Below are 23,758 nucleotides of genomic sequence, written 5' to 3'. Positions count from 1 at the left end.
ACAACACACTATAATACAATATAATTACAATTTAAGCTGATAAATCCAATACGGAGAGAGAGAATGTCCCAAAATCAAGGTAGGCCTTACTCTACTACCGACGATAAGACGGCTGGAGAGCGAGGTGCTGCCAAGACGAGAGACAGCGGAAAAAGGGACGAGGTCTCGTGATCTGCAAGTTTTTATACTGTGAGCTTTTATCTTTTCCCTCCGGCTGGAAAATGGTAACAGAGGAGCAAAGTACCGCGGGGACTGTAGTAGTCCTTCTCTTCTGAGAACCAGGTATATCCACTACATGATGTTATGATGTGGAATACCAATAACCGAAAATCACAAAACCATGACACACGTTAAGATGTTAATATTTCAAAAGGCATCTTTCAGAAACTCACACTGCTGAGGTGTGGACAGACCACCAGGCAATAGCCCACAAAATAATGTAACAATGTTTGACAACTAATGCAATTATAACTTCTTGTACTTTGATCACTGATCCCTGTTATGCTGACTTCAACTTTAATTAAAAATTCACCAAGTGATAACACTCCCATCTACTATCTTCTTAACTGCATTAACTAAAACAGGACCCTGAACCATTTTAAGAAAACAGGGTGGGAAATTTCTTTGAGAGTTTTCTTGATGTATTCATTATTCATAAATACTACTCTTCCATCTCTCCATTTTCCCTCTAGTTGATTAAAATGATGGGGGTTTTAGATGCAGTGGTGCCAAGAAGCATGTGAAAGAGAGTGCAAAATGCATGACTGGGAAGTAATGTAGTCAAGTATCTTCTGAAAAGCACGTACAATACAAGTACAACTCTGCAAGCTATATGCATGTGGAGATAATTAGTTGCTTTGTAACTGCGCTGAAAGCCCGTAATAACACATCTCCTCTTTCACTTACAAGATTTCAGAATTCAATAATACATCATTTTCTTCAAGAACTTAATTTTATGTATGTGAGCATTTTCAAATTGTATTTTTCTTACCTGTAGCAGAGCTGCAAACAAATACACTGCTATGAAGATTGGAGTTAAGGAAGTGTGGCCACTTTTCATTAAATGGATTGTGTACAAGAAAATTAGATGACCAGGAATCACCAGAAGAAGCAGAACTTGGGCTGATTTGTTATTTACTCCTACAATAAAAATCCAAAATTAAGTTAAGCTTGTCAATCTCTATATCATATCTTACTGATTTCAATACAGAAAGAATCTTTGGCATTCCACAGCATTGGCCATTGTGGAATAGCATGCGTTACTTTCCAGTGAAACAATCCTCAAGGTTTTCTACACAGGCAAAAAAAAGTCATCCCTAGTTTCTGCCAGCGAAGTTAAGCAAAGCTCTTCCAGACAAAGGTGCATACCGTACTTTCAATCAGTGCATTTCATACATCTATTTGTGTTCTGTACTTAAGTAATGCACTCCAGTGATGTAGAGCCTTCTTAGGAATGAGGATGTTTTGGACATTGTATTCAAGCCATTCTCAAAAGTACCTCTTAAAGATTCCACATTATCTTCACATCTGCCCTCATGCATTTTGTAAATATGAAAGTGTAATATATACAATTAAATGTCAAATTTCCCTACAGCTACTACATTATTAGGAAAGGGGGAAGTATGGGAAAGAAATAAGCTGTGAAGAAAGAAAGTAGAAAGAAAATGGGAATGGAAAACAAGGGACTAGGTTAGTAACAATGTTACACATAAAGTTTGATCTGAAGACTGATTTGAACTCTGGAATTAAATGACAAAGGCTAGGAGGGAAACAAGCAAAGATAAAAATTCTTCTAAGAAAGTATCATCAGTGCCCTACCTGATCGGTCCCCGTCTTTGACTCCAGACAGAGTTACACTTTTCTCCCTGATATTCCCTACACATCACCTCTTGCAGGCTGTTGCTTGTGATTCTCACATGTAAATAGCTGCAGGCAAAGGAAACTGCCAGACCTTTGCTGCATTTGAACTGCCTTTAAGCTGAGTCTCTTGCTGGGGCTACAATCATACAGGGAGGAGAAGAGGAAACATAAGATGCTAGTTTTAACAATAAAGTGACTAATACATACCTGTACCGTAATAGGTTCTGCATGGATAATAGCAACCTTTGGCTTCTTCTGGCAGCTCTCCGGGAATGCTATGCAAGTGGAGGTAGGTAGAAATTCTGCTAGCTTGAATAGCTACTAGATTACCACCAATACCTGAAATACAAAGTAGATCAACTGGTACATTTTCAACATCTTTTTTTTCCTCTAGTAATCAATACTTCTAAAAATTCACCAACTCCCTCTCTGTTTACTGTAGTCCCCTAAACTCAAAAGTCAAGAAGAGAAATATCTTCAGAATGTATGCGCTATGCACAGGCTACCACCAATTTCTAATGTAGTCAAACTTGGGTTACATTTATTGTATCACCGAAACTTTGGTTATTTGGAATATTCAAACTGGAAATTTGGAAATATGATGAGTTTGAATTTGTGGTAAATGCAAAAAATTCCTCCAAGGCACCCAACCTGCTACTTTCACGTAGGTGAAGCTCCCTGGTAAGGCTCCTTGTTATTTGGCAATCCCCCTTGGAACAACAGAAGTACTACACAGCCATGCCACTGCTGGATGACGTTCCTAGGTTGATTCTGCTGGCAAGTATAAATAATGCAGAGCTGATGTGCTCGTTACCACAAATACAAATGCAGACTTCACACGCACACAGGGATGAAAAGGAATTTAAGAGATAATTTATCCATTCCCCTTTGCCAGATATCTTCTCTGTGACAGCTGTTGATATGCTTGCCATTAGGAAAAAAGACTGTTGCAAAACAAATTTTATTTCAATGAATTGAAAACTAAACCAACTCAATATATCTATGTTACAGACTGGAGTGGCACTAGTATAAAACTCTTCAGTCACTATTATACTTGAAAGTTGTCTGCTCGCAGACAAAATCAAACACATGCCTTTTTTTCCTCATATATTTTATAGATCTGAGAAGATATGATTAGGTAGAAGTCATGCATATCTTGTCTCTGGTTAAGCAGGAGAAAGCCCTTGGTTATTGTAGTTGAACTAATTTGTATATCTGATGCTTGGGGGTGTAGTCACAGAACGTTTGTCTGTCATCACCAGAGGAACCTATTTGCCAAAGCTCTTTGGGGACTATAAAATGTTTAAAGACAAAGACCTAATACTAAGAACTCGAAGAAAATTTTCTGCCTCACTGCATCTTAAAGACAATTTTTGGCAGAATCTAATGAAGGAGGAAAACTTTAAACAAAAGGCTTCAAATAAAAATCTGGAAATAAGGAATTAGAAAAAAGTCATCGAGTTTGCAGAAAGGACAATTTATCAAGCCTACCTGCCTCTTCCCAGCCAGGAGGTACAAGGACAAAACATGAACTAGGAAAATGTTGATTTAGTCTTTGCAAAGAAAATTAAAGTAACAGTAGATTTTTTTCAGCAAACTACAGAAACAGAGGTAAAGTAAGGGATTTATATAAACTATAAAGGGGATTTGAACAAGATAAAAAAAACAATCTAAGTTGAGTCCAAAGTCTATCTTTTGAATAAGAACCATTACTTTGATACTTCTGACTAATGAGAATAAGGTAAGGAAGGGGAGACAGAAGTTAAATGAAGGATCAATGCACTACATTTGGATGGGGATCAGATAATTTCTGTGACTAAACTACAAAAAAAACTGTCACGTAAATCTGCATTTTAATAAAGCTATAAAGCTCAGGATGATGCCATATGATGAGAAAATATGAAACAGTTTCTGCTTTAAAAAGAGGGGATAAAAACCACCTGGGTAATTGCAGGTAGGCTAGCAACTGCAGCAACCGATATGTTCAATTAGTTACCTCTTCTCTCACTATCCCCATCTTTTAAAGCATTACAAGAAGAAATAAAAGATAAAAGAAAATAGAGCTACCTTTCAAGGTATGTTTTAAGGCTTGTAGCAATGAAACCATACACAATGTTGGCACAAAAAACAGATTTCAAGTATTTCCTAGGATGTAGGCAATTTCCTCTTGTGACTGATAATTATCTGCTGTAACAAATTCAGACAAACAGAAATATGATAGATTATCTGGACATCTTTCCCTCATTAACAACAGGAGAAAGTGAGAGAAGACAATTAAGGAAAATGGAAATTTAACCATTTGAAATGGTAATAAATCTGGCTAAGCAACAGAGATGCAGAATAGCACATGAAAGAAAGTATGAGATTGGTTGTCAAACATGTGATGGACAGCAATTCATCCAAAATACTTTTATAGCAATAATTTAGTGGAAGCAAGTCCCAAACCCCATTGACTACGTAGATAACAAGAAAAAAATTAAATGCAGTAATGGTAATTCTAAACAAACTGGTCAACCATGGGATGCTGGTGAAAGGGAGGTGATACTGCTCTGTAGAGGAAACTGACACACTCGCTGAAACAACCAGTATGGAGTGTGATTTCAAGACACGTAATATTCTCTATTTTAAGTATAGGAAAGATGAACATATACAATCGATTTTAACTAACAGGAAACACAATATTCATTTATTAAGCAGAATTATTTCAGATTACTTATGGCCTGAGTCTCAACAATCTAATGTCAGTGTTATAGGGATATTTTTAAACTCAGAGTACCTCACAGGATATACCACTGATATAGCTCTCAAATAATCTTATGTGCTTTACACAGATGCAGTATAAAAAGCTTCTAGAATCCATATGTCCTGCTCAATCTCAACCTACTAACAGTATGTGGTGATGGACAGCAGCAGTCACACTGTCCTTTAATTCTGTCCAACCATTCTTCCTCCTAACTATTTGTGAACCTTTGGGCCAATTTCAACCACATCTGACTAGTGACTTCCTATAGATAATAACTGTCTCCAAGTACAGAGGCTATAACAAAAATGAAACCGTGGCTAGGTAAATAAAGATTCAAATCCATGTCCTCAGTGAGTCAAAGGCAGTAATACGAGCTGCACATTTCTCAGCATAGGCATGCCAGCTGCCCAGTCAGCACACAGCGTGGAGCGAGGTGTGATGCCTCTTGTTCAGCTGGTTGTTAAGTGGCACAGAAGATGAATGATGATGTCAAAAGCAGAGAGAGACCAGAGAGAGTGTTGTGAGGAATAGGTATTGCAGGGACACAAGGCCACAGAACACTGAGTAGAAAGGTGCTCTAAAAACACAGGATGTAAATCAACACAGAATGAGGTTTCATTATTCTGCTGGCCAAAGAATGACTTGAATAAAGCTGTGCTTGCATTCAATGAATCATTTCACCATGTACAGAGATACTGTTTTTTTTCCTCTTACAGCAGTTACTGTGCATGTGAAATTATCTCAGCAATATCAGATTAATCAGATCCCTAAAAGAAGCAAAAAACAGATAAAACTGCGTAGGTTGACAAAATGTCAATACACAAAATTGATAGCTTCTGAGCATCTTCTGAATGCATAAAACTGTAATGTACACAGTAGCTGCTCATGTTATGAAAATCTCTTCAGACATACATATAGACTGTTTCCATGAATATTTAATTGAGAAAATTTGTTTTCTGCAAAACAGTATTGTAATCATCACAGCACATAATTCATAACAAAGACTAACTTTGTTAGCTTATTTTCATTCTCATGAGAACTGTATCACGGAGGAAAATAATTGCTTTCAAAAGTAAAATCCTGCATCTGCATTCAGGATAGCTGGTGTGTTTAGCTTGAATACGAGGCGCTACTTTGCCCATAAGAAGAGACATTGCCAAAGAGCGAAGGATGTCGTGCTGACTTACAACATTAAAAGAAAATTGAAGACCTCATCATTTTATTGAGTCAGTCAAGGGCTAAGCAAGAATAAATACTTCTGTTTTTTTTTTCATGGTTCTTTTTTTGTGTAACAAGCACACAAAACCGTAGTTAAAGTGGAACCAAAATCACATCATGTATTTGTGAATATGCCTCTGGACACGATTCTACTAATCATTATGTGGAAAGGGGGCTTTTTTTCTAGTAATACGAGTATCTATGTTATTCTGAAACCCACATTAAAATCAATACACCTTAAAGAATATTTCAAAGTCAATCTGTGTCTCATTACCCACACTGATGTTCTATAGGTTAAAAAATGATAAGTTAAAGGAAGCAGGACAAGTGTTGCTGATGCTACTCAATCTCAGACCATCTAATGCTCCAGGTAATATGCCAGGCTGTTGGTTTTTATGGTGGTTTTTTTTCACATACTTTATACTTCATACTTTGAGTAACATTGGGAAAATTGGGAAGACTGGCTGATACACCAGGGGATAGTGCTGCCATTCAGAGTGACTTGGACAGGCTGGAGAATTGGGCTCCCAGGAAGTCCAACAAGGGGATATTCAAAGTCCTACACCTGGGGATGATCGAGCCCATACACCAGAACAGGCTGGGAGTCAACTGTCTGGAAAGCAGCTGTGCAGAGAAGGACCTGGGTGTACTGGAGGACAAAAAGCTGACTGTGACTCAGCAATGCACCTTCATGGCAAAGGCAGACAAAGGTATTCTGGCCTGCTTTAGGAACAGCATCATCATCAGGTGGAAGGAAGCGATGTTTCCCCTTAGCACTGGTGAGTGCTGTTCCCAAGCTTCTACAATACATCTTATGCAAAAGGACAAAAATAAATTAATATCTGTATAAGGGAAGAATTAGGCCAACACAAATCCCAATTTGACTTTTCTTGTAAAAATATCAAGAGGAAAGCAAGGAGATGCTCACTTTTGTGCACTCCTGTGCACAATCTACAGTTCAAAACAGTCAGTTGTGCCAATTATGTCTTCTGAGTTCAACAACAACTTGCTTTTTGATGCTATTTGTATTACAAGAATTAAATGGAAAAGAAGAAAAAGACTGTCACGACAGTGACCAGAAACTCTACGCTTTTGAATAACTGGATTATCTATCAAAAAATGTGGGATGACTTTTTACCCTGACCTCTCGATCAGTAACTCATTCTAAATCACGCTATATACAAGCCTAACTTAACTAGGTACTTTTTCAAGAAGCTTTTTTTTTTTTCCCATCCAAATCTTCCCTGTCTTCCTTTCCATTTTATGCAGCATTTATTTTAATACTTAAAAATTGGGGAAAAGTCAGAAATTTTCTTACAGGTCCATTTTTAAGAGAAGCCTATAAGACAACCTTATCCATGCAAGCCATTACATTTTAAAACTGAATGGTATGTGTTTGATTCGGCTCATAAATAATTTCTTTCCTATGCATAATTTTAGAAGTGTTCCTTGAGTGTCAAAAAAATGAAAATATCCTGGATCTAATTGTGATGTGGAAACTAATGATTACTGAAATCTTGTAAAAAAATGTATAATACTTAATAGTTAAGTACTATATGCAAATTTAAAAATACTTAAAAGAAAGAACCCACATCTCTAACAGCACAGATTAAGAAGATTTGCTTGTACAGACTAGCAACTAAAAAAGTAGTAGGACTGTCACCCAGTAATGAATCAGAATTAAATATTCAGAATCAAAATCCTTTTCCTTTTTCACACCAAAATAAAGACTGAACTATTAAGTTCTCATTCAGTACATGACGTGTTCTAAGACTCTTACATGCTTTCCTATTCAAGATGAACTAATGTGCTACTCAGCCAAATTGCTCTAATACCATAAAGGTACACCAATGTCTTTGTAATTTGCAGGAGGAATTTTCAGAAACTCAAATAAGACAATGATTGGCTTCTAATCAAAGTATTTCTTTGTTGTTTGAAAGCTGAGAGTACAACCATCTTATAAATGACCAAAATACATAAAGTTACTAAAAAAAAATACATTTTATTTTTTGAGGGGGAGCGATTTCTGTATGTTTTCTTTCCATATTCTCATAACTTAGAGGAAAAGATCTCTGAAAAGCCTGAAAGTCATTCAATTTTTCCTCCTAATTGTACAACTTATAAAAAGGTATGGTTTGGGGAATACATTACGTAAGTTTAACTTTCATCTCCAAGCTAACTGACACTCAGTAAGTTCTGGGTAAAATTTTCTCATGCATGTTTTTCATATTCCTTGATCTACATTTAGTTCCTCCCCGTATCAAATACTGTTACAAAATGTACAGCCAAAGAGCAGGAAATATAACCGGTTTGCGTTACCCTTAAAGAGTCTTGTTTCAAACCATTTGTAAATGCAAGTTTTTCTATTTGAAGCCTATAAAATGTTTCTGATTTTCAGGCATGTTCGAAATTAATTTGCAGAACCTCCTTCTATAAAATGTATAAAAATGGGGTGAGATCTACTGAAATTCTGGCTACTATGCAGTAACTCTCACAATGATTTGTCCAAGCATAAAAGGAATATGAAAAGGGAAGAGGCTTTATCTATTAACTGCACCTTAGTTCATTTCTTCTGATTATTCTGAAGCACGTAATTGTTTAAAGTACTATCTTTTTCTGCACAAAAAGAATTCAGTTACTTGCAAATTGCAGTTCCTGAGCCAAATTTGACACACTGTGATGCTGTGAGAAGATTTGCAAATTTTAACCTTCTCATCCATTGGAAAACATGAAGATCAACTTTCAGTATCTAGGCTGAAGCACAGCCATACTGAACGTAGTTATTTTCTTCATAACTTCAGTACGTCAAACACACATCTAAACCTCAACTAGACTGCAAGTACCACGATGGCTAAAACCACAAAATGATTTATTTATTTTTAGAAAGAAGAATTGCAATTTAACCCAACCAACCGTAGAATTAAAAATAATTATTCATCTCAAGAAACGTGTTTAACAAGGGAAAAATAGAAAACTGGTTGTAAAATAATTCTGCCCACCAGCACTAAAGTTCACTATAAAATGTCTGTCTGCTTAAGAACTATTTTAATATTCTTGGCAAATATTTGTAGATATTGTTAATAGGAGTAGGAGCCTTTGAGGTTGTTCAAATTCCAGACCAATATTTCTTAGACCAAAAGATACATGGTTCCAAACCATAACATATGTGATGAAAGTGACTTGTCCCACATCTAAGAATATGCAAACCACTTTGACAGGACCAGGTTAAAAGTCATTTAATGGCACACACAGGAAGTCTGCAGTGCATACTGTCCAGGATTTCAAGACATCCAACAACCAGCACTGAAAATATCAGTGACAGTTTGAGATCACCAAAAAATTTACACTGTCCTCGAATTTTGGCTGGCATAATCCCAATAGGTTAAAATTCTTCCTTTAGGTTTCCCTGTTGGATAGGAGCAACAATCTCTAAAGAAGGAGAATGAAAAATGCACCTCAAAAGCACTTTGAGGGGGAAACCCTTCGGGAAATTTCACTGCTTATGCTTACAACAGGAATTCCAAGGACAGGAAAGGACTCATAGAGAAAGCTTTCAGCTTTTAAAAGCCATCTATTAAGTGGCCTAGCACACCTTTTAGGTTAGTAAATGAGGGCCAACAGATGTTATTTTTTAATGGAAAGATTCCCTAAATTCCAGTTTACTACACTATACTGACGAGCAACAGCAAAAGGGGCCAGCAGAATTATGAAACCCAGGAGAGTCTAGTGTAAGAGCAACCAAAAAAAATCCCTTACCTACAATTTTCTTTTTCAGGAGGTGTACCATAAAACAGGCACTTTCTGCGTTCTCTACACAGACAATACTTGATACTTTCCATTAGAAATGCTTCTGTCTTTCGATTTCTGAGGATTGAGGGGATTAGCACATACACACACGATACACTTTCCTCTGCTCATTTCTGGGTGAGGGAAAACCAGAATTCCTTCTGTTGTGGCCTAGTGGCACTGCAAAAGCAGCATTGCTATTGCTGATCACAGGTCACAGGCCTTGCACTAACTTTACGTTATGCTAACAGTGCAAGGCTCTAGTCTCAGCCTATTACTAGGCTTGTTGTCAGTTTGTTATGAGCTCCAAAACAGAGCTTGGTGTTAGGTTTTTGTTACGGTCTGGAGTTTAACATTGGGATAATAGCAAAGAACCCCAAATATGTGGACACAAGACAATAAACAACTAGCTGATGGTCCAGACATTACTAGTTACTGAAGACATTTAAACCGCGAGAGCTGGAAAAGACAGCTTTATGCATAACAAGCATGAAAAACCCAAATGAGCAAGGGATAAGGCACATCTTATGGCTTGGAAAACAGCATTCTCAGGCACTGTGCAGTAGTCCAGGGGGGCAGATGTCAAAGGCTGAGCAGCCTTGAAACACAAGACGTCTATAAGAATTCAGCATTTAGAACGAGGGTAGTGCAATCATCACAGGAATCAGCAGAGAACCACTGTGGGACTGCCACAGCTACTAGCTTACTGCAATAGCCCCAGCTTTCCCTCTTTCCACCTGCCTAATTCTTCAAGAACCTTTTGACCTCCCAGCTAATAATCCATAGCAATATTTAGCATTTGGCTAGTTCATTTTCTCTCGACAGTTCAAAAGAATGTATGTACTATTGCCTTAATTCCGTTTATAAACTTACGAAAGAAAATAAGAAATAAAATGGCACGTTTAACGTTTTCTCTAGAGGTATGTTTATAGTAAGCTGTCATTCCCGGCAGTTAAAATGATTTACTTAAGTCTAATCATTAGCTAAAAATTTTAAAAAGGTAAAATATAAACACTCAGGCAACTCAAGTTTCACAGCCAATTTCTGCGAAAGAAGCCGACCTTGAACAGGACCCGCAGTTCCACTTACAAAAGCAGTCCATAACTTCTGCAAGGTGAAAGACCATCATCACTGCAACATCTGGTTGGAGCATGAGGCCTTGAGAAAGGCCTGAATCCTTGAGACCTGTTTGCAGTGTAGGCATCAAGACTAGAACAAATAGAGGAAATCCAGAACTATTCTGGTACTGTACTGGAGCACAGATAGAAGCCTGATGGAAAACAGTGCCAAAGAATTGCTAGACAGTTGTTTGCATTTGTAATCAATGGATATCATCTGAGAAAGCAGGAGCACTGGTAAGAGCTTTCAATGCACCTGACTAGCAAGAAAACAGGATCCTCTTCTCTTTGGAAGTTAATCTAGGGAGTTACCAAAGCGGACTATTATGAGAAAACTTTCAGATGTGAATCAGTAAAAGCTGAAGATCAGCACAGTTGCTCTGCTCTTTAGATATCTGGAAATCAAAATGGAAACATAAAAAAGTAGAAGCAAATACTTCTAATTTTAAATGAATATAAAGGACAGACACAGGCAAGGAAGCATAAAAACTGAAAAGTACAAATGAATTTACAGTCAGCAAGGAACGAAAGTGACAACACTGAAATGCTTCATATTTAAAGCAAAAAAAAAAGGAAATATAGGACCATAATGGGAAGGAACATGCTTTATGGAAGATTGAAATACACGGTTCCTTTTGTATCCTGTCTTTGTAAAAAATGATGATGCCTGATCACAAACTTGTACATATTAAGTCTGTAGGGCCTGAGGATAAACTCAATTTAAATTTATAGCATCCTTAGAGAGCTAGATGAACAATCCAAGAATTATCAGGGATCATTTTTGCAAACTGATTATCTTGGAGGTTAGAGAATACCAGAGGGCTGTAATAGCAAAAACAGAAAATGTATCTCTAAGAGGGGCCAAAAAAATATCACCTGAGGAATCTGCGTGTCACTGAAATTTATTCCTAGACAAGTACTGGAACAAATTATTAAATAGACAATTTGTAAGCGTTTAGAAGACATAAAAGTGGTAAAACAAGAGCTAACATGAATTTGCCACACACGTTTCCATCAAAGTAGCACAATTTCCTCCTTAGTAACAGCTTGCCTAATGGGCACAGAAACAGATAAACTAACTCTTGACTGTAATGAAGGTTAGCAAAATGTTTTGATGCTACCCCATGCCACATTTCCATTAGCAACCTCTGGCAATTAATTATATGAGGGGCAATGTGATTCAAAACTATAACTCAGCATTAATATTAACGTTCTGTTATCAAAGATGATGAGCAAAATTCGTAGTTAGGATTTATTTAATTGATAACCTTAGAAAACGGTGTAGAATATACTCCTACAGAATTTGCAGAGGCCAAGTTAAGATAAGTCAAAGCACTTTGTAAGCCAAAACCAGAAGCTGGAATCATCTCGATAACTCGAGAAATGGTTTTAAAATCAGCAGTGCATAAAAGTGCAAAATAATGTAGAAAGTCAAATGAAGAAATACAAAAGAGGATAAGAACAGCGAGGCAGCAGTATAGTCGGAATATGTCTGGGTTATTGCAATTATTGCAAGCTAATTACATCTCAATCATGTGATGCTGATGTAAAAACATTTGAGAAATATGCATTTTCATACTACATTCAGACTAAGTATAATAAGATATTAACTGTTCATACAAAATTTGCCTTGTTGTTAATCTTAGATGTTAGAATTCTGAATTCGCGGAATAAATTATCATGAACACATTCTTACAACTGGAAAGTGCACAACAAGAATGTGAACCAATACAAATACTTCTTTAGAAATCTATTTATTTGCTAGTTCTTATACCTACATACATCGCAAGTAAATATTGAATTACTCTTTTGAAAATTTGCTCCTGGATGTCCAAAAGAAAACCCTTTGGAATAAAATTTTACTTACATTTTCCTTGGTCAAAACAGTTTCAATATTATATTTGATGATACTTGAATATACCTCTTCTTCCATTTTCATGGTTTCTTAATGCATACTTTAGGTTTCTATTTCTCACATTCTCTATCATGCTTTAATAATTGTAAATAGGATCAAGAACCTCTCCTTGGGTGTTCTAATTAACAACTGTTGACATCAAAATCAAAACTTGCAAAGAATATAGCAGATCCTAATTTCCATAACAAACATTTACTGTAATAGACTTTTATCAGACAAAGGTGCATCAATTGATATATCGTATCTTACAATCCCGCCATAGTCTTACCATTAATTACTGGGGTATAAACAACAATTCCAACCAAGTTTGGATCAGATACAGTTGTGTCCAGAATAAGGCCACCAATACTGAAAGACAAAGTACAATATTTAGAATAAGGCAAGCAGATATATTAATCATTATTTCAAAACTATTTTAGTAGTCTCATCCTTGTAATATCTGCAAGTCACAATTTTCTCCTCAGTTTATTTTATTAACCTTATTTGTTAACCTTATTAACTTGCTCTGCACTACTGACATTGCTACAGTTACCGACTTAAATATTACAATTGACTTACTGTGTAACAAAGACAACAGAATTTCAGGCAATCGCTCATCTTTTAAGATTCATAGCTTTCCTTTGACTAAATCACAGTTTTGATAAGAAGCTGCAGGAGATGAATAGCTCACCATTTCCTTCATTTCATACGACACGCTTCTGCTCAGCCATTTCTGCAGGGTATTGCCACCTTCTCCACTCATTCCAAACTATGACTTAACTATGTAACATCCCAATTGTTGGAATATTAAAGTTTATTCCAACCCCACATTCTAGAGGCTCCTTAAAGTGTTTCTTTTAAGCAAAGTCAAGTGTCAAATAGGATATATGGAGACACAGAGGAGAGCCAACAGGGCAAATCACAACAAATGGACTTACCTGCTTATAACCATGGCAGTTATAACAGGCTCCCATCCTGAATGGAGAACAGTTCTGGTAGCTGGGTGTTTGGCAGCTATGACAATCCCCATAGGAGTCAGAGCCAAAAAAAAGGCACCAACCAAAGGAGATACATAGTAATATGTCTCTAAAAAATAATATAGAAAAGTAACTGTTTTGCTTTCCAGACGCAATATAAGTTGTATTCTACATCATGCAGTGGAATAATTTTAATAGTGAAAACAGTAGGGATAAAAACTAAGTTTTCAACTACTGCATCAAAAGACGTGGTATAACATCTACCATATGTGATCACCTTCTCCCATCCCATCAAAGACAGAACTATCTGTGCAAAGTAGGAATTTTTGAAGAACGTTTTTGTATGATGCTTAATGATAAAAATGCAATAGAGATGTGGAATATAAAACATTATTTAGTTACACTTCTAATAAAAAAAAGAGGAACTGAACATATTGAAAACATATTTTTATATACATATTCATAGCATATGTAAACCTCCATCTTGCCAAAGCACAGATAGATATGCTAATCTTCCCTGACACAGGATATCTAAAATGATGCAAGCACAAGGTGTAATATTGAAACATTTATATCAGTACTTCAGTTGCTTTATAATCTGCCTGCAAGACTGGAAATTAACAGCCATAATTCTGCTGCCTGCACCTATCCATCAGAACTGCATCATATTTCACAGAAACACAAATACAAATACCATTAACTGAGTACCATCACAAAATAGAACTAATAATGCAGAGAACTGTCTCCACAGAAAGAGTAATCTTTTTTTTCAGATTAGTTCAGTCTTAGAGTCCCCTCCACTCAGAAGCCATCACAGTGATCCAGAACTTCCTAATTCAACAGTGTGGTAAGCAATGGAGAATTTATCTTACTGGCAAATATAAACACAGCTCATAAGAACACCTCACTTTTGCATATATTATTTTTATGAGAAATGTGGCAGTGTATTTAATATTAAACACATTTTGTCTAAATTTTCAGAATTTGGACAACTCAATGCAAAACACATTTTAAATTAACAGGCTGAAGTAATTCATGCAGAACACATAAACACTTCAACAAAGAAAAATACACCGTATATATAAAAATATTCCCACCCAAGCATTATGGCTTATTACAAAGCTTGCAAATTTAAGCAATTACTACTTTGATGTTATCGTGGTGGAGGGAGGGAGAACAGCTAAAATTACTCCTAGAAGAATCACTGCAGTATTTTTAGAAGTTACTATCCTTCTGCACTGACTGGTAACAACCTCTGCAGCAGAGCTGGCACAAGAGACTAAGATTCCTATCACTGTGCAAGCTAAAAGTAGAAAGCTATCAGAAAAAGAAAGAGACAAAGCCATTACTTTTCTCTTCCCAAAAGAGAAGTAATTTTTCCATTCCTTTTCTAGCTATTTTACAATATATTATCTCCTTCCTTTGTAGTGCTTTCTTAAGTCTTTTCTCCTCTTTCTATAAGCAAAGAGATGGGCCTACTGTAAAAAAAGTCCGACTCCACAGAGTATACACACGATACTTTTGTTCCATCAAACAATAACAAAGAAAAAAAAAGTACTGATACAAAGTTCTTGAACTTTTTGTCATGTGGACCACCGCTTACTGCACAGGTAAATGCATTCTTCCATCCATTTGCAACGAAGAAAGATACCTGTGTATACTACAGTTGGTTACATGGAAAGACATCGTTCATTTTATACTTATTTTCTTAAAACTTTGAGACTGCCCTCTTTTTCTCCTTTTAGGAGACATTATGTTCCTGTTACTTATTCATTCTCTCCCTCTATGACGGTTCTTCTCATAAGTACTCAAGGTGAGGCATTCACATACACCAGAGCCACAATAACTGATTGAAAGGTTAGAATGAGAAAATAGTTCTAAGGTAGAATCCTCTGTTGCAAAACAAACAAACAAACAAAAAACATTTAGCAGCAGAACAGAGATGCAATGCTGAGCCTTATCCTAATTATTCACCAGTTTTTGAAAGTCTCTCATTTGTACATCAGCCCATTGTACTTTTATGGTAGGATTTTTACCAACATAGGAAATTAAAGCTCACAAAAGCACAGCATTTTATTATAATTTCTTTTTTAAACCCAATAACAGTGTAAATAACTTGTTAAAACATGTTCATGAGAAAAGGGAGAATATTTAACTACCAACATCAGTCTCTAAGCCTTGAGAGTTAGTCCAAGAATTACTACAAATACTAAAAATAAGCATTCTTCCTGTCAACTATGCTCTATAATTTCTTTCTTCTGGGAAAAAAAGAAAAAAAAGAAAAAAGCACAAAGATAAAACAGAAACCATTCCAGAAAATGTACAACGATTAGTAACCAAGATTTACTTAATATGCAGCTTTTTAATAAATTATGTAAAATAAAAAGTGTATGTACAAATATATCATCCTGCCACAGAAATGTTTTGTATGATGTTAAAAAAAAATGAAAGAAAGTAGAAGACAGTCTTACCAGTGTATTATGACTCGTGAACTATAACCAAAATAAATACAATTTACATACGCAGTACTACAGGACTGTACTATTTCAGAAATCAACAAGCAGCCAGAAGCAATGGAAGCTTTACAAGTCTTGGAAAACACAATAAACTCATGGCTGATTTTTCACTTGGTGAACTCAACAACTTTTTTAGTTAACAGCAGCTATGTGAAAAAAAGAAATGCGTATCTACACAATATGACTGTTTTTCAATCTACAGTGAACAAAGCAAAAGTTTGATGAATTTTCATGAGAGTGAATATATGTTTTATAGTAATTTTATAAGGTGTTTAATGATATGAAAGACAACAAGAAAGAAAATGCAACAAGTGTTTTTTACATACTAAGAGAGGCCTTTCAAGACTGCTCAGCAATAGCTTAAATTTCCTCTGAGTCAACAAGTGAGAGGAGTTATTTTTTGGCCTTTAGTGTTTGTACATATTTTAATATGTACAAATGTCTCAATTTTATCATGGAGGAAAATACAGAGAAAACTTATACCTGACGCCTTTAAATGGAGCTGGTTATAGACCCGATGATAAAAGCTACCCAATGTTACAAGACTGTGACATAAGTCCCTTCCTGAAATGAACAAAAGCCAAGAGTGGTTCTCAGGGGTGGGGGATCTTCAAAGTCAGGATGAGTCCAGACCTTAGATTTAAAAAATCAGAACAACAACAAAAATCCAACAAACTTTTGCTATGATAATATAAAAGCATTCCACTAGGATTCCTTGGTCAAAAAGTACTAGATGGAATGATTAACAAATGAATAGGCTATCAGCCATTCTCATACTTCTAAAGAAGGAAAAATCAGGTATACGTAATAACCAATGTACTAGTTTTAGACTACACAACTGAAATTTACCCTACCTAGGTTTTAAGGGAAAGAAGATGTAAAATTTAAGCCAAGGCAACTGTTCCTTAATATAACTTTAAATTATACATCTCATCTAATAAGTTTAATTAAAAACAGAACTATAGAAGAAATTAATAGTTTATTTTATAGAAACATATCACAGAAACTGTCACAAGTGAGCTATGCTAGAATACAGCTCCCTGCAAGACCAGGGAACAACTCGGCTCAAGCTAACCCAGAAACAGCATGCAGGATTTTCCTTTAGCTATGGGGCACTCTACTGGTAGAACAGCTTACTACAAAAACCTTAGAAGACTAATTTCCAGATGCATCCCAGTTATATTCAATCCACAGAGAAATAAAGATTATTCTACAATAGCTGGACAAGGGGAAAGAGAAAAAAACGACTCCCCTTTTAGTGCTCATTTATCTCCACTTTTGACAACTTTGTAATGTTTAGCTCACATAGTAGATGTAATCCTGCTCAGTCTGTTTTGGTGGCTCTGCTATGGAGTTTGTGCAGTGGCAATCAAGTCCTAAAAACTCTTAATAATTCTTCAATGAAATTCAGCCTGTGAGCCTGAATTAATAAAGAAGGAGGGAAGAGACAAAGTTCCCAACCAAGTCCTTACTGATCTTCAATTATTTTAAGCCGTCATCCCCTCAGTAAACACTGATAGCCATCAATCTCCTTGTCTGGAGAACTCAGATGCACAACATTTACCCCTTATGCAGGTATCTACTGTGATATACTGCCGAGTGTGGTACCACTGAAAATAATGCAGCCTCTGGCAGGAATTAGATGTGAATTAGAAGTACACTGCTTCTGGGATTGGTCAGCTGCAGAAGAGGAGGTACAGGGGAGACCTTATTGCCCTCTACAATGACCTGAAAGGAGGTTGTAGCGAGGTGGGGGTCAGCCTCTTCTCCCAGGAAACAGTGATAGGATGGGAGGGAATGGCCTCAAGTTGCACCAGGGGAGGTTCAGGTTGGATAGTAGGAAAAATTTCTTCTCGGAAAGAATGGTGCTGCACTGGCACAGGCTGCCCAGGGAGGTGGTGGAGTCACTGTTCAAGAACCATGTGGATGTGGCACTGAGGGACATGGCCAGTGGGCACGCTGGGGATGGGCTGGCAGTAGGACTAGGTGATCTTAGAGGTCTTTTCCTACCTTAACTAGGAATCTGAAAACAATAACGGGAAGCTTACGCTTTGCCTTCTCAAACTATGCATAAGAACACTTGAGAGATACACGCATGAATTGACGGCGCGTTCCGTAAGGCAAATAGGCGTTAAACGAAGTCCCACCACGAACGCGAAGAGCGAGACGGCCCAGGCCGGCGCCAACGGCGGGCCTGCAGCGCCCCCTAGCGGCAGCTCCTCCCCCTGCTGGAACGAGGGCACGGGCTGGAAGGACGCGCTCCTCTGAGAGAAATTCCTTTCCCCTGCCTATGTAACTACGTTACAATGCGTTAGGCGGCGTCATAATGTTATGCGCTACGTTCAATGGGCACTAATTACAAAGTGCACAAATTTGGACATGTGTGTGTTGGATTATTTTTGCACATTTAGGGGAATAGACACTGCCGACGCAACACAAATTAGCTGCTGAAGAGTTCAATTGACTTAAGCGCAGGGTTAAGCATTTAAAGGACAAGTTGGTTTATGATGATTGTCTATGTAAAGAAAATAGTGTGATTATCTTTGAGGAAGCAATTCACAGAGTAATGTAGCTGCACAGACGCAGTTCTTTCCAGGACGTTGTTAAGACACAACTGATAACCTTGTAGTGCTTAAATCTCCATTTACGATAGATTTGTCACTATTTTTGAAGCATTCAAGTGAATTTTTAAGAAGCTGCATCCATGATGGTGGCCAAACTCAGTATTTGCTATGTCCCTAACCTAGGTAAGTATGCTACAGTCCTTTTTCCTTACCCCTTCTGGGTATGCTACAAAGCATCTGGTTTGTAGCTCTGTTACAAACAAGCAGAAAGCTTGTACAAAAATAATTTCACCCTTCCAAACTTGTTATTAGAAAATTTCAGGTTGGATATTAGGAACAATTTCTTCTCAGAAAGAGTGGTGCTGCACTGGCACAGGCTGCCCAGGAAGGTGGTGGAGTCACTGTCCCTGGAGGTGTTTAAGAACCGTGTGGATGTGGCACTGAGGGACTAGACACTAGATCTTAGAGGTCTTTCCCAACCTTAATAATTCTATTAAAACAACTTTTCCCATGAAGAGAGCCAGAAACTTGCACAATTTTTCAGTACATTTGAGTAGTTAGACTAATAAATTGTAGGGGAAAATAGTTCATTCAGAAGACAGCTCAGAGGTGAACTCAACCTACTTCACTACTAGCTCATAAACCGTGCATTTCTTTATAACATTCCCATTATGCTTGTTGCTTGAGTACTGAGAAAGCAGGGAAGTGGAAGAAAAAAACATAAGAACATCTGTTCTGAGCAAAGCACAAAGTCTCACCTAGTCAGACACAGGATACAGAACTATAGCCTATCCTGACTGATGTAATATTTACACAAAACAAGCCAAATTTTTAGAGGAAAAGGTTTTAAAATTGAGCACAGATGCAAGAATTTATGTGGTAATATCAGCATGTCTGGTAAAACAATTGTGAACAACACAAAATTTGGCCTGAGGTATACTGCACTATATTTGCCTATAGTTACGTATTTTAAAGTACAGCATACTTGAAGGAGTCAGATGCAGTAATAATTTAATTTTAAATATTTTTCTGGACATTCTTTTCTTCCTAGAAGAATATATTCTCCCACTTTTTGTTTCTCCACTGGGGATAAAGGAGGAGATGAAAAGACATCCAATTTATGTTTCAAACATATTCAAAAAGTGTGTAAGAAAACATAACAAAGAAAGCAAGAGAGTCAGGCTGTTAATTGGCTGTTATTTGTAGAAGCTGGAAGTAGGTCCTTCCTTCACTGTAAAGCAGAAAAAAAATGCCAGTAAACCTGCTACAATCATGCACAGGAACAGCAAACAGGTGGGAGACATGGAAGTGTCAGGCCACAAACAAAACAGATAGGAAAGAGCTGGGGAAACTGGAACTGGAAGCAGGAGTAGGGAATATGAGGAAACAAGGAGTTACTGCAATGGGAGCTGGAAAGCCCTTGGTAGGAATTGGAAAGGAACTCATTTCTGAGCAGCTCATTTAAAAGTAAGTCCTAGTTGCCACAAAACAAAATCTGTACAAAGTTATGCTTTACTTCTTTGCGTACGTACTTGTCGTAGACTTGTTATTTATGTTACTTAAATTATCATCATTTGGATTTCCAGGTATATATATAGATGCAGCTCAAGATAAATTTGAACTGTGTCTAAAACAGCAATACCAAAAAAAAATTCTCAAAGCAGAACTCCTCTCATAAAGATCAAGATAGCCCATTCAACACCTTCAGAGCAAAGGGACTATTCAACAAGGCTCTGGGAAGCAAATTACTGACATAGGGTGGGCATTCAAGAAACCTGGCTTCTCCCTCCCTGCCTTCTCCTCACCACCCCCACACAAAAGAGGCTTCTAGGGATACATAAACTTAGGAACATACTCACCAAGGCAAGTATAAAGACCCTGACTTATCCATGCTAGAATAGCAAGAGTGATAAGATCTCCAAAGCTTGCTGCTATAGGAGTGGCAACATTGTCAGGATTAATACCAGTCTTCTTTGATCCAACAATAACTCCAACCATTATTATTCCTAGATTCAACAAAGAAGAAAGTACAGTAATGTTATCTACTGCTGTAATCTCTTAAGAAATTCCAAGATAACAGCAATCGGAAACCTAATTTGTAAGTCTTTGCTTTTGTCCCTCCCACTTGACTGACTTCTGTATTTTTAAGTTTTAGTCATTTTTAAAAATTAGATTTTTTAAAAAAACCAAAACACTAAGCGCACCAAAAAATCAAGAACCATCTGTATAATGTATTATTTTGCTTATGATTAGAATTAGCAAGACTGAAATTGTAAATCAACCATTCCCTGAAGAAAAAACATTCGGTATATTACTTCAACATCCCATTAACTTTAGATGATTGAAATTTTAATGCCTCTACCCTGAAAACAACATTAGATTAAATACCCGTGTGTCTGAAATTGTGAAAAATTGATATTACAATTTTCAACCATTTTAGCAAGTAACATTATTTACTGTAGGCTAAATTAGGAGCTCACTTTCAGAGAAACTGCCTGACGAATCTCATTCCAAGAAACTCCCAACAGGACTAAAATGATCCTGTCTGATTTCCAAAGCACCTGCTTCACACATAGGAGGCTGATGTTCAGATAGTAATTTCCTGTGCGAGCCATCACCAGATAACACCTGAAGTTTATTTTCATGTCCACCTTACATATGGGAAGGAGAAAAAACACACTCATGTTCCCCACTTCTCCTGCTGCTCTTAATTCTGTAGTGTGATCAGATTCAATGGCTTTGTAGTTACTAAAAAAAAAAAGTTTATGCTCTAGAAGGCATGCAAAACCCTAATAATCTTGTAATTTTTACATGTATATGCAAGTTAATAAAAAGGAAGCAAAACATTCTCCTTGACTTACTATTATTAAGACTTCTGATAGTGTATTTTTTAAAAGAATATTTTAAAGGCACTCTTTTTTCACCTTTTGTGTGTTCTAAGTACTGCCTTTTATGGTTAAATCTTTCCTGAGAATTGGCAAGGGAAGTTTAAATCCATCACGCTATGTGGCTCAGGACAGATACGCTGATGCTGTTTGCAGAAGGGGACTTTAACTCGACCCAAACCCTTCATAGAACAAGCCAAATTGCTCACTTCAGAAACAAAGCAGAGCACAAGATAATATATAAGCAGCATGGAAAAACAGCGAGTTTGGATTCAGCTAAATTAATATCTAAGCTCATTTCAGCTTAATTACAAATAAGTCCTAGCTGTTTAGTATTAAGAACACACTTTGTACATCCCTGAATACAGAAAGTAGGGGAAACAAAAGTTCTCCATCCTACTAGGTAACATCTAAAATACATATGTTTTGTTTTAGACATGCTGAGGAGGTCAGAAAATCAAACCTTTCTGAAAGAATATGACAAGAGGGGAATGTAATATTCAGGCCTACACAGAAATTGCAAAAGGGTATCCTACCCCCAATTGTGTTTCAGATGTATTAGACCCTATTAGACCTTTTTTTTAGTGAGTATCAGCATAATATACACTCAGTATCCACAGAGAATTAGAAAGCTATACAAAGTAACATATATACTTCTTTTACCTTGTAAAAGAGAAGCTATGAATGCAGTTGCTACACTGCTAGAACACAGAAGGATTGAATGATTGAAGCTGTATTTGCCTTCTGGAATCCAGCCCAATATAACTGCTGCCACTGCTGCCAGAAAACCAACCACTGTTGCCTGAACCTGGAAAAGTAAAAGAAGGTAAATAGTTGTTTTTTAGTGATGAGTGATTCTTAAAACAATCAATAGGCTTAAGAGGACTGCAGAATCATTTTCTGTTGTTCTTTCCTCTACATTTATTTGCAACTGTAAAGGGAGCATGCTCCACTCATCTACTTTGTGGAGACAGTGATAACCCTAGTTGATCAAGAAGAAAAATCTCATGCTAACAGGAAAGGCTTTAACCACAGTTCACAGACTGAAGAATAACAAAAGTCAGATTAGGGAAAAAGCTGAGGAATTATAAGGAGCAAAAGATGAAACGCCTCAAGAGGTTCCTAAGCCACTTAAAACAGTGAAGTCACAGCAAAAACTTTTCACTTATTTTTGAGTATGTTGCTTTATAACACAGGACATGAAATAGTTCTTTAGATCAAGAAATAGTTGCTTTGGAGAAAAAACAGTCCATTCCTCAAATGATCAAGCTATTTAAAATATTGCTTATTACCCAAAAGCTCAATCACATACTTCTTTAAACACTGAATCCAATGAAAATACAGTATTGAAAATATTTGGGAGGTCAAATTCCTTAGAAATGTTCTTTCAAAAAAATTAAAAGGAAATATCCTTGCTGCAGTTCCAAAGAATACTTTACCTTTTCTTGTTATAAATATAAGCTTCTATTGCTTTAGAGAAGAACTACGCAGTACTAAAAAAGACCACTCACAAAAACATTGTAGGTTAAGTATGAAACAGTATAGTAGAATTTGTTCCCTATTAACGTTGTCTATCTCCTATTTGTCCACATTTGTCATGGGCTTTTTAAATAACTTGATTCACTTACAAAACTTAATAAAAAATCAATTATATTTACCTGTTTTAAGGCCAAATTGCCAATTATTAAGTTCCATTTCTCAATGGGAGAATCCATTTTTCCAATATTTACCTGTCAAAATTATAAGAGAATTTCAGACATTTGGGTTTAAAATAATATTACTTTGAAAATTCACTAACAAGGCAGAAACCCACAAATATTTCAACTCTCACCAGAATAAAGAGACATTTTGAAAGTAAATTAAAACTGTTCTGTGCTTTTTCAAGTTAAACATTGCTGTTGATTCAAAATTGTATTTAAACCATCTATCCAAAAGTAGCTAAGTTCAATGCAGCTTTACATGCTAACTTGTTTAACATTAGCTTATTGTGCAAGGTACACTAGCTGCCTTGTGTTTCAGGAATGTCCAGGCACCACTAGTGATTAGATCAGTGGCTGGAAGGGAAAATTCTCAGTGTTCAGTCACCTTAGGCTAAGCTTGTTTCTGCGGCCTTCAAATTCCATAAGCCAATCAAAAACTGCACAGGAATACAGTGTGTGAGCACAAACACTCTCATGCAAGTGTGTTAATTGACTGC

At 36.6% G+C, this 23,758-nt stretch overlaps 1 protein-coding gene across 4 annotated transcripts in view; it reads right to left on the bottom strand.

Moving 5' to 3' along the window:
- Window positions 1-23,758, bottom strand: part of SLC41A2 (solute carrier family 41 member 2) — a 51,209-nt gene that overhangs the window by 9,696 nt on the left and 17,755 nt on the right. For all 4 annotated transcript variants that reach the window (XM_021386988.1, XM_021386981.1, XM_021386974.1 and 1 more), the window contains 7 exons: window positions 23,220-23,291; window positions 22,225-22,369; window positions 20,536-20,682; window positions 13,558-13,705; window positions 12,909-12,988; window positions 2,068-2,199; window positions 992-1,140 (listed from right to left, as the gene is read on the bottom strand). In XM_021386988.1, coding sequence (XP_021242663.1) covers window positions 992-1,140; window positions 2,068-2,199; window positions 12,909-12,988; window positions 13,558-13,705; window positions 20,536-20,682; window positions 22,225-22,369; window positions 23,220-23,291 — 873 coding nt within the window. The remainder of the gene's footprint in view (window positions 1-991; window positions 1,141-2,067; window positions 2,200-12,908; window positions 12,989-13,557; window positions 13,706-20,535; window positions 20,683-22,224; window positions 22,370-23,219; window positions 23,292-23,758) is intronic.

The sequence above is a fragment of the Numida meleagris genome, chromosome 1 (genome assembly GCF_002078875.1).
Source record: "Numida meleagris isolate 19003 breed g44 Domestic line chromosome 1, NumMel1.0, whole genome shotgun sequence".
Lineage (NCBI taxonomy): Eukaryota > Metazoa > Chordata > Aves > Galliformes > Numididae > Numida > Numida meleagris.
The sequence above is the reverse complement of the archived record's forward strand: the minus strand, read 5'-3'. Positions and strand labels throughout refer to the sequence as shown.